This window comes from Bos grunniens, chromosome X (assembly GCF_055505025.1).
Source record: "Bos grunniens cultivar Pamir isolate PY7600 chromosome X, Bosgru_T2T1.0, whole genome shotgun sequence".
Classification (NCBI taxonomy): Eukaryota; Metazoa; Chordata; class Mammalia; order Artiodactyla; family Bovidae; genus Bos; species Bos grunniens.
In genome coordinates this window covers 16,216,933-16,229,366 of record NC_141194.1, presented here as the reverse complement: position 1 = coordinate 16,229,366, position 12,434 = coordinate 16,216,933, and the positions used below count along the sequence as shown (strand labels likewise).

The following is a 12,434-nucleotide window of genomic DNA, read 5'->3' as shown; positions in this document are numbered from 1 at the left end:
TTAGCCCAACCCAAACCTCTTGCCCCTCTGCTGTCTTTTTTATTCTCTCAGTATTTGAGCAGAGAAGGCATGGGGCTGCTTTCTGATATCTTTGGATTCAGTGTTGGCAGAGCCCCAGAATCTGAGTGCTGTAAAAATTTCTGTGGTGTCCTATTTTTGAGCCTTTCATTCACTGTGGCTTTCTTGGCAGAATTCTGGGGGTGGGTGTGAGGCCAGAGCATTATTACATTAAGTGATCTGTGTTTGCTTGGGGACCCTTCCAGATCCCATTTTGTCCTATCACCCATCATCTTATTCAAAGCTTGGCTGATGGTCTCCTCATCTTTGTGAAGTTTCTCTATGAAGGGCTCTTTCTTCCATTCATCAGTACTTGGATCAGGCTCCCAGCTATGGAAGCTATCACAGCTTTCTGCTCACTCTGAAAGGTCCATTTTTCTCTGGAATTTATTTAATTAAGGTAGTTCTTCCTTTCATTCAGTATAATTTTTATATTGTCTGTGTTTTTATTGTTATCCCAGGAGTTGAAGTCCTGTCACATTCTCCTACATCCTGATAAGAAGCAGAAGTCTCTTAAAAAGGTTTTTGATGGGCAACCTAAGGAAAAGTTTGTTCTGAAAAGGATACCGCTCTAATGAGACCTTTTGCTTTTAGTTCTTAGAGCTGGCTTAGAAGAAAGTTATTTTGGAACTCTGTCTCCCACTCTATAAAATTTCTCTCACAGACACACAGTATAGAACACAGACAGGCAGAGAGGATGGTTTGTGACAAACCAGTGCTCTAGCAGACCTCTGGCTCACAGTAACCTTGTGAGGCGAGCAAAGCCAAACATACTCTTCAAGTGAAGAACTGAGGCACAGAAAGGGCAAGTACCTTGTTCCAAATTCAGATGGATAGTGCATGGTATGAAAATAACTGGAATGTAGCTTTATATATTTCCAGTGCAGTATTCTGTTTGTACTCCATGCATTTTGTTGCATCAGTAATACGTGAATATGTTTATATATCCTTATGAAAAATTGGAAAAATACATTTAAAGTAGTTTTCCCTTGTAATTCTAATCTGTGATCCCACTTGTATTCCAGAAGTAACCTCTTCTGTCAGTTTGGTGTATGTCCTTTCACATAATTTTGTTGGCTTTTACATGCTACTAAACTGTCATACCCGGAGAAGGCGATGGCACCCCACTCCAGTGCTCTTGCCTGGCAAATCCCATGGTCGGAGGAGCCTGGGAGGCTGCAGTCCATGGGGTCGCTAGGTGTCGGACACGACTGAGTGACTTCCCTTTCACTTTTCACTTTCATGCATTGGAGAAGGAAATGGCAACCCACTCCAGTGTTCTTGCCTGGAGAATCTCAGGGACGGGGGAGCCTGGTGGGCTGCCGTCTCTGGGGTCGCACAGAGTCGGACACGACTGAAGTGACTTAGCAGCAGCAAACTTTCATACCACAGGGTTTTTAAAATACAAGACCATGCAGGAGATGTTCTGTTATTTTCTGTGTTCACTTAGCAGTCAGTGCTTGGAGATCTTTCCATGTCAGTACATTTAGTACTGCTCACTTTATCATTCCTTTAATAGACACTTTTTTTTTTTTTTTTTTAGCAGATGCAGTTCTAAGCCCTGGGGCACAGCAGAAAATAGATCAAATAACAAAAATCCTTCCATCTTGGAGCTTATATTCTTAAATAGGGGGGAGATAATTTAAAAAATAAGTAAAATTATGAAAACAGGTTAGGATGATAAGGAGGAGCAGTGAGTCTGGGAGATGGCAATGATAATTTGAGTGCTCAGAAAAGACCTCACTTATTAGAGAGCAACTTGGAGAAAAGATCAAGAAGAGATGAGGGAACATACCATGTAAACTGTGGGGGAAGAGCCCTCCAAGTCGAGGTATCAGCACATAGAACATCAGAGCAGCTAGAGCAGAGCAAGTGATGGTCGGGGGAGAGGGTAGTAAGAGGTGAGGTTGGAGAAACAGTGGGAACCAGATCTTACAGAACCTTGTCGGGCCTCATAAGAGAATTGACATTTGCTCTGAGATGGGAACCACTGGGGGGATTTTTTTTCCTAAAAAAAGATGTAATTGACATATATATATATATGAGTTTCAAGTGTACAACATAATGATTCAATATATGTATATATTGTGAAATTATCAGCACAGTAAGTCTAGTTAACATCCATCACCTTACATGAACAATCTTTTTCTTGTTATGAGAACTTTTAAGGTATCTCTTAGCAATTTGCAAATATGCAATATAGTAGTAGTAATTATAGCCATCATGCTGTGCATTATATCCCCCAAACTTCCTTATTTTATCCTTGGGAGTTTGCGGTCTTGACCCAGTTTACTGTTTTGCCCACCTCTCACCCCCTCCCTCTGGCACACCAATCTGTTCTTTATACCTGTGAATTCAGTTTTTCATTTTTAGATTCTATATATAAGTGAGATTCTACAGTATTTTTCTTTCTCTCTTTGATGTACTTCACTTAGCATAAGGCTCTCAAGGTCTGTCCATTCCTTACTTTTTTATAGCTGAATAATAGTTCATGGTGAGCATGTGTATGTATGTGTTTGTGTGTATGTATGTGTGTGTATACACACACACACCACATTTTCTTTATTCATTCATCTGTTTATGGACACTTAGGTTTTTCCATGTCTTTGCTATTGTAAAGTATGCTGCAATGAACATAGGAGTGTGGGTATCTTTTTGACTTAGTACTTTTATTTCCTTTAGATAAATGCCCAGAAGTGGAGTTGTTGGGTCAGAGAGTAGTTCTGTTTTTAATCTTTTGAGGACCTCCACACTGTTTTCCATAGTGGCTGCACCAATTTATATTCCCGCCAACAGGGCACAAGAGTTCCCTTTTCTCCACATCCTCACTAACATTTTATCTCTTGTCTTTTTGATGATGGCCATTGTAACATGTGTGAGGTAATATCTCATTGTTTTTGCGTTTCCCCAGTGACTAATGATGTTGAGCATCTTTTCATGTACCTGTTAGCTTATCTGTATGCCTTCTTTGGAAAAACGTTTATGAGATCCTCTGCCCATTTTTAAATCAGATTTTTGGTGGGGTTTTTGTTGTTGTTGTTCTTTATATATTTTGAATGTTAACTTCTTATCAGATATATGATTTGTATGGAGAGTTTTGAGAGACATGTTCAGACTTAGAGTTTAGCAGGATCACTTGGACTGCTGTGTTGAAAATAAGACTGTAGAGAGGCAAGGGTGGAAGCGGAAAATGATGGTGACTTGGACCAGGGTGGTCATTGTAGAATTCATGAGGAGTAGGCCATTTTTTGATATGGTTTGAAATAAAAGCCAACAGATTTTGTTGAGTGAACAAAAGGTGTTAGAGTAATGAAACTTAACTCCAAAGTTTTTGGCTTGAATAACAGGAAGAATAACAGCCATCATTAAGATGAAAATGACTGTGAGAACAGATTTGATGGGACGATCGAGAGTTTTGTTTTGAACACACTAAGTTTGAGGTATTAGACACGCAAGTGAGATGCCTAGAAGGCAGTGAATATATAAGTCTGGAGTTTAGGAAAGTGCTCTGGGCTGCAGATAGAAATGGGGGCATCGTCAGAATACATATAGATGGCTTGAAAAATCCTGATGCTGGATAATATCACCAAGGGATCTGGTGCAGTTACGGATGAAAAGTCCAAGCATTGTGCCTAGGGACACTCCAGTTTTAGAAGATCAGAGTGATGAATGGGAACTAGAGAATTAGATTGAAGTAGAAGGAAAATTTAGGAAGTGGTATTCTGCAAGCCAAGGAAGAAGGTGGTCCAAGGAGCAGGGAGTACTCAATGGTCTAATGCTGCTGGAAGGTCAAAGACAAGGGCTGAGAATTAATCAGTGGATTTAGCAATGAAGAAGCCATACTGAATCAGACTGTCCAGTATTAGATACTGATGCCTGAATCCCATCTCCACAGATGGATTTAATTGGTCTGAGGTACAGCCTGGACAGCAAGGTTTTTAAAACTCCCCAGGTCATTCTAGTATGCAGCCAAGGTTGAGACCCTACTGTCTTCATTAGCTTCCTCTATTAAATTGTGAAATGGTCTTGTTATCAGAAACAGATGTGGCTGGACTGATTATACACAGAAGTACTTATCTATAGGCTTATTCTTGGATACTTTGGGATGTGAAAATAATAAGCAGATCTGAAAACTGATTATTAACCACTAAAGGGATTAGCTATTTAGCACCTATCTGAAAGTGGCTTTTAAGCTGAAAATCCCTTTGCTTTTCACTTTTTGCAAATGTTTGATTCTTTGTTTTGTTTATCCTTAAAAGACCTTTTGTTGTGAGTAACAGGGGTAAGTTTCAAGTTAATGAAAAAGTTCAAGGGAAATCTTGATGTAATTGATCTAAAGAAAACCAACCAAACAAACTTGGACTGAAATCAATAATTAAGCATTTAAAAGAGTTAAGTACGTTCTTTTCAGAAGCTGAACACCTCAAAAGTTGGCTCATAACAGTTATAGAAATTTTGTGCTACATTAAAGCTTTGTTTTCATTTTCTCACAACAGACTCTAGAAATTATTTAAATGCTCTAGTAAATTTGAGTTGAGTTGGTAGCTGTTGGCTCTTAAAAATTAAAGCATATCATGGGTAGGCTGTTCATCAAGTGATCTAATTCGTAGGCTAGTAAAGTTGGATTCTATGGCCAAAGAGAGGAAGGATTCAATGTATTAGGACAAGACCAAGATAGAAAATAGAGAAAGTCTGAGTTGAAATAGAGGCCTGATTATTGCAGGCTTCCAGAAGGATGTCAAGTGTCTAGATTAGCCCTTCTTAGCCCAGGTTGGGTTCCAAGAGAATTAAGACCTAAGGCATTCATTGTATTAACTGAATAAACTCATACATCCTTAATGGGGCTATGTACCATCCTTGGGAAAATGGAGAAAATAGTCACTCAGATAATCAAATAATTTTCTCTAGGGTTTCTCTAGCAGAACCCCAGTTGAGAAAGGCTGTTTTAGGTACTAATCTGTCTTCTTGGATGGCATAAGTAGTCTTTTGAGGTATGGGTCCTCAGGAAAGAAAGCATAAAAAAGAGCCTGTTGTAAAAATGCCCAGAAATTAAAAAGAATAATCTCTTTATTAGAATAGTTATTAGTAACATAAGCACAGGAACACCTTGTACAAATCTCAGCAGTGATTTTTTGGACAATTTAATGTGTATCTTTCCAGATTTTGTCTCTGCACATAAACTTATGTGTAAGTAGTGTTTACTACAGAGTGGGATTTTGCTATTCATTTAGCTCAGCAATTTTTTTCCCCTTGAGCTATTATGGATGTTCTTCTATATAATTACATATGGATTTGCTTCTCTCCAAGGGTTTTATGATATTCTATAGTTTGGTTGTTAGAAAATATATTTTACCACTCTTCTGTTAATGGATATTTGGATCATTTCCAGTTTTTCTACTATTGTGAACAATGCCATAATAAACATTTGTTCAAAAATTCTTGAAAATATATATGTATATATGTTTCTATTTCTATAGTATAGATTCCAGAAGTAGAATTGTTAAGTCAGAATTATTACCATCCCTTTTTTTATTATATAAATTTCAAATATATTCAAAAGTAGAAGGTAACATAATGAACCCACATTTATTCCTTATCAACCTCAATAATTACCATCACAAGCCAGTTTTGTTTCCCACTCCCACTGACTCCCCCTACCCCAACACTGGGTTAATTATGAAGCAAAGACATGACATTTCAATGATAAATATTTCACCTACAAGATATTGTCCTAAAGATTAAGAACTTTTTGTAAAATATCATCACAGTTATCATACCTAAAAATTAGCAGTAATTCCTTAATATCAGTGTTCAGATTTTCCAAATTGTGTCTTTTTTTTTTTTTTACATTGAGTTTGTTTGACATGATCAAGGCAAAGTCTACACATTGCATTTTGTTGATAAGACTCTTAATTCTTATCAACTTTTCTCCTCTTATTTTTTCTTTTTCTTCTTGTCAAAGAAGCATTTGTCATGTAAAGTTAACAAATTTCTGGATTTTGCTGATCATATCCTTGTGGTATAATTTAGTAAGTCCCTCCGCCACACGCCCCCCAACCCCGCAACTCCTGTAAGTTGGTAGTTAAATCTGGAGGTTTATTTCAGATTCTGGTTTGAATTTTTAATTTTTATTTTATATTGGAGTATAGTTGATTTATAATATCATGTTAGTTTCAGGTTTACAGCAGAGTGAATCAGTACACATATAGCCATTCTTTTTCAGATTCTTTTCCTGTAGAGGTTATTATAGAATGTTGACTAGAGTTCCCTGTGTTGGTTATCTATCCCGTATATAATAGTGTGTGCATATTAATCCAAAGCTCTTATTTATCTCTCCTCCCACCATGTTTCCCCTTTGGTAACCATAAATTTGTTTTCGACATCCGTAAGTCTGTTTCTATTTTGTAAATAAGTTCATTTGAATCATTTTTAAAAATTGAATTCCACATATGAGTAATATCATATGATGCCTGTCTCTTGCTGGCTTACTTCACTTAGTATGATAATCTCCAGGTTCATCCATGTTGCTGCAGAAGGCATCATTTCTTTCTTTTTTATCGCTGAGTAATATTACATAGTACATATATAGCACATCTTCTATATTCATTCCTCTGTTGATGGACATTTAGGTTGCTTCCATGTCTCGGCTATTGTAAATAGTGCTGCAGTGAATATTGGGATACATGTATCTTTTCGAATTGTTTTTCTCTGGATATCTCCCCAGAAGTGGGATTGCTGGATCATGTGGTAGTTCTATTTGTAGTTTTTTAAGGAACCTTCATACTGTTCTCCATGGGGGCTGTACCGATTTACATTCCCACCAACAGGGTAGGAGGGTTCCTTTTTCTTTACACCCTCTCCAACATGTATTGCTTGTAGCTTTTTTTGATTATAGCCGTTCTATCTGCTGTGAGGTGATACCTCATTGTAGTTTTGATTTGTATTTTTCTGATAATGAATGATTTTGAGCATATTTTCATGTGCTTTTTTCACCATCTATCTGTTCTTTGGAGAAATGTCTATTTAGGTTGGTTTGATTTTTTTCAAGACTACTTAATAGTTGATTGTGTACTTCATCTGTTTTTTCTTTTTGTGATGATAGTGGCCCTTGATGATCATTTCCTAGATCCATTATTTGGTTAGAAGTTGTAAAATAGTGATATTTGAATTTTATAATTAATTCCTGAGTTAGTAGCACAAATACTTTATTTATGAAGAGAAATTTTCCCTCATCAATGACTTGATTACAGTTTGTATGGGAAAAGGAAGCTGTATGCTTAATTTCGTCTGGGTCATTTTTCAAAAACAGTGAATTGGTTTGTTAGCATCCTCTAAGAGTGACCAGTGAGGTTTTATAAGATCTTTATGAACTCATAATTTCAGTGATAATTAATGTATTTCAATGCTTTATAGTTATTTTTCTTCTTAATGCTCAAATTGTCCCCTCTTTAGCCAAAAGCTTTCAAGTTGGCTCCTGAGTCTTTGATAAGAGTTTAGTAGCTTCTTTGTTTCTTTGTGGGTTAAGATGTTCCAGGATCGTCTTAGACATATGTTGAATCAGTGATTCTTTCACGGAGTCCTGGTTTCTTTAGTGAGAGATGAAGTTTACGGATCCCAGTCAGGGCTTGAAGGTTCTTGTTGCTACTGAGTCGGTCATTGCTTTGGACCTTTTTGGTAGATAGAACTGGGGAGACCACCTCATGAATTCCTACCGATATTCCAATTCAAATTTAGGACTATAGGATTTTTGCTTCTTTGATTTTGTATTTATTTCTCCTATGCCAAAAATTCTGGTTCTTAATGATACTAAATTAATATTTTTGTATTCTTTTTCAAAACACCAGTACTGTCTCATCACCTGGACTTACCAGGTGGCTCAGTGGTAAAGAATCTGCCTGCCAATGCAGGAGACACAGGTTTGACCCCTGGGTTGGGATGATCCCCTAGAGGAGGAAATGGCAACCCACTCCAGTATTCTTGCCTGGGAAATTCCATAGGCAGAGGAGCCTGGCAAAGAGTCAGACACGACTGAGCACACACATATACTATTATCACTTACATAGTATTCAGATCAGATTACATAGATTACATAGATTCAGATCAGATCAGATCAGTCGCTCAGTCGTGTCCAACTCTTTGCGACCCCATGAATCGCAGCACGCCAGGCCTCCCTGTCCATCACCAACTCCCGGAGTTCACTCAGACTCATGTCCATTGAGTCAGTGATGCCATCCAGCCATCTCATCCTCTGTCGTCCCCTTCTCCTCCTGCCCCCAATCCCTCCCAGCATCAGAGTCTTTTCCAATGAGTCAACTCTTCCCATGAGGTGGCCAAAGTACTGGAGTTTCAGCTTTAGCATCATGCCTTCCAAAGAAATCCCAGGGCTGATCTCCTTCAGAATGGACTGGTTGGATCTCCTTGCAGTCCAAGGGACTCTCAAGAGTCTTCTCCAACACCACAGTTCCAAAGCATCAATTCTTCGGCACTCAGCCTTCTTCACAGTCCAACTCTCACATCCATACATGACCACAGGAAAAACCATAGTGTTGACTAGACGGACCTTTGTTGGCAAAGTAATGTCTCTGCTTTTGAATATGCTATCTAGGTTGGTCATAACTTTCCTTCCAAGGAGTAAGCGTCTTTTAATTTCATGGCTGCAGTCACCATCTGTGGTGATTTTGGAGCCCAGAAAAATAAAGTCTGCCACTGTTACCACTGTTTCCCCATCTATTTCCCATGAAGTGATGGGACCGGATGCCATGATCTTGGTTTCCGAATGTTGAGCTTTAAGCCAACTTTTTCACTCTCCACTTTCACTTTCATCAAGAGGCTTTTGAGTTCCTCTTCACTTTCTTCCATAAGGGTGGTGTCATCTCCGTATCTGAGGTTATTGATATTTCTCCCGGCAATCTTGATTCCAGCTTGTGTTTCTTCCAGTCCATCGTTTCTCATGATGTACTCTGCATATAAGTTAAATAAACAGGGTGACAATATACAGCCTTGACGTACTCCTTTTCGTATTTGGAACCAGTCTGTTGTTCCATGTCCAGTTCTAACTGTTGCTTCCTGACCTGCATACAGATTTCTCAAGAGGCAGGTCAGGTGGTCTGGTATTCCCATCTCTTTCAGAATTTTCCACAGTTTATTGTGATCCACACAGTCAAAGGCTTTGGTATAGTCAATAAAGCAGAAATAGATGTTTTTCTGGAACTCTCTTGCTTTTTCCGTGATCCAGCAGATGTTGGCAATTGGATCTCTGGTTCCTCTGCCTTTTCTAAAACCAGCTTGAACATCAGGAAGTTCACGGTTCACATATTGCTGAAGCCTGGCTTGGAGAATTTTGAGCATTACTTTGCTAGCATGTGACATGAGTGCAATTGTGTGGTAGTTTGAGCATTCTTTGGCATTGCCTTTCTTTGGGATTGGAATGAAAACTGACCTTTTCCAGTCCTGTGGCCACTGCTGAGTTTTCCAAATTTGCTGGCGTATTTCGTGCAGCACTTTCACAGCATCATCATTCAGGATTTGGAATAGCTCAACTGGAATTCCATCACCTCCACTAGCTTTGTTCGTAGCATTGCTTCCTAAGGCCCACTTGACTTCACAGTCCAGGATGTCTGGCTCTAGGTGAGGGATCACACCATCGTGACTATCTGTGTCATGAAGATCTTTTTTGGACAGTTCTTCTGTGTATTCTCACCACCTCTTCTTAATATCATCTGCTTCTGTTAGGAAGCATTTCTGTCCTTTATTGAGCCCATCTTTACATGAAATGTTCCCTTGGTATCTCTCATTTTCTTGAAGAGATCTCTAGCCTTTCCCATTCTATTGTTTTCCTCTTTTTCTTTGCATTGATCAGTGAGGAAAGCTTATCTTACCTCTCCTTGTTATTCTTTGGAACTCTGCATTCAGATGTTTATATCTTTCCTTTTCTCCTTTGCTTTTCGCTTCTCTTCTTTTCACAGCTATTTGTAAGGCCTCCGCAAACAGCCATTTTGCTTTTTTGCATTTCTTTTCCATGGGGATGGTCTTGATTCCTGTCTCCTGTACAATGTCACGAACCTCATTCCATAGTTCATCAGGCACTCTATCTATCAGATCTAGGCCCTTAAATCTATTTCTCACATCCACTGTATAATCATAAGGGATTTGATTTAGGTCATACCTGAATGGTCTAGTGGTTTTCCCTACTTTCTTCAATTTAAGTCTGAATTTGGCAATAAGGAGTTCATGGTCTGAGCCACAGTCAGCTCCTGGTCTTGTTTTTGCTGACTGTATAGAGCTTCTTATCTTTTTCTGCAAAGAATATAATCAATCTGATTTTGGTGTTGACCATCTGGTAATGTCCATGTGTAGAGTCTTCTCTTGTGTTGTTGGAAGAGGGTGTTTGTTAATGACCAGTGCATTTTCTTGGCAAAACTCTATTAGCCTTTGCCCTGCTTCATTCTGTATTCCAAGGCCAAATAGTATGATTACTGGAAACTATATAAGATTTCTTTGCATTTATATTTTTTCCTTAGGTTATATCCTCTTAGGAAAATACAATTGGATTGTTGTGTTTGTAAATCATGTGATAAATTAGTTTCTCTTTTGTGGGTAAGCTGTCAACCAGATGCATAAGTTCATTTGTTTTGCCCCAGCCACAAATTCAGATAGTATGTTCATTAGCAAACTCTCTTTTTCGGCAAAATTTTAAGAATTGTCTCATTTTTAAAAAGAATCATGTAAAAATCTTATGTAGTTTCAAAGCCAAATTCCAAGATGTATTAATGGAACTTTCTATCTGTCTCTGCCCCCTTCATCATGTTTTTTTTTTTTTTTTCCCCTCAACCTATCAGTAGCCATTTTTCTTCCCTTTTTATTTTCCATTTTGAAGAAATGAAAGGAGATACATTTATTGTTCACATCCCCTCCTTTTTAAATAAAAAGGTAGCATTCTCTGCACAGTATTCAACACCTTGCTCTCTTGTCTTAACAGGATGTTCTGGAGACTTCTCCATAGCAGTATTACATAGAAGTTGCTTCATTTCTTTTTAGAAATGTTTAATATTTTATATTATAATATGAATAGCATTAACCATCATTGACTTACTCAGTCCTCACTACTGATGGACTGTGCTTCCAAACCTTCATAGGAACACTTTTAATATTTCACAGCCACAAACTCAAGATATTTTGTGGCAAAAAAAATGTAACAGCTGTCTAAGGAATCCATTTCTTGTGTATAAAATGAGAATTTTACCATACAATGTACTAATAAAGAAGACTGTGATCTGTGAATATATAAATAATTTCTGATTCTGATGAGTATAACAGGAATTACTGGTGGGGCCATTCCATGTTTGAGGATGGCAAGACATTTCAGGTCAAGAAATGCCCAGATATATTTCTAAATTCATCTTGGCTTTCTGAATTTGGGGACCCTGCCACTTTTCCAAAGGAACCTTGTGTCAGACTATCTCATCCTCATGATTCAGGCTTAGCTTCTGAAATCTTTACTCTCCATCCAGCAACAGGAGGATGCCATATTATTTTTTTTCTGTCTTTCCAAATACATTGATCTGCATACACTTTCATCCACAGTCTAGGTCTAACTTAGAAAAGATCAGGTAAAGGACTGAGTATGATTTAATGAGACTTACTGGTGTGAATCTTAAGCACTTGTTTCATTTGAATATGAAAAATGAAAGATAATTAAAATTTTTTTCCTGTTAAAGTACAGCATCCTTGCACCAGCCTTTCACAGAATGAATGCATATATAGATATAGACATAGATATGTACACTCTGTGTCTTGAGTCAGACGTTTGTCATCTTATCACTGAATCTTTCAGGAGAAACAGCGCAGGTGATCGTGAGAAGGCCCTGCAGGTCATGCTCCAGGTTCTGCAGAGCTGTGACCACCCGGCCCCTGACATGTTCTGCCTCTGTGGGAGGATCTACAAGGACGTCTTCTTAGATTCAGACTGCAAAGATGATGCCAGCAGAGACAGCGCCATTGAATGGTAAACCAGCCGCCTTCGTCAGTAACACATGCATCTTTGCAAAGAATAGAATTACACAAGTTCAGGGTCCAGGTCTTTTCCCTACATATGTGTATCTGCCTGTTTGCTGGCAGTAAGAAAGATGCCATACACATGGTCTGGGAATTTCCAGATTCTTTTTTCCAAAAGGAAACCATTAGAAACAGCATTTTCTGCTGGTGACACTCTTCTCACAAGTTCATGCATTTATAGGGGCAAGGAAGCTCAGCACCCTCCTTCCCAGCTCCTCCTTCCAGAACCTTGTTCCACCACCATCATGGCATTATCCTTTCAGTGAGCTGTTCATTTCTTATTCATTTATTCATTCAACAAATGTTTTCTGAGGGTTTACTGC

General features: G+C 38.3%; 1 protein-coding gene across 2 annotated transcripts in view; it reads left to right on the top strand.

The window, feature by feature from the left end:
* The window catches only part of MAP3K15 (mitogen-activated protein kinase kinase kinase 15), a 146,018-nt gene that overhangs the window by 78,611 nt on the left and 54,973 nt on the right, over positions 1 to 12,434 (top strand). For both annotated transcript variants that reach the window (XM_086387404.1, XM_086387402.1), the window contains exon 7: positions 11,891 to 12,061. In XM_086387404.1, the coding sequence (XP_086243530.1) occupies positions 11,891 to 12,061 (171 nt within the window). The remainder of the gene's footprint in view (positions 1 to 11,890; positions 12,062 to 12,434) is intronic.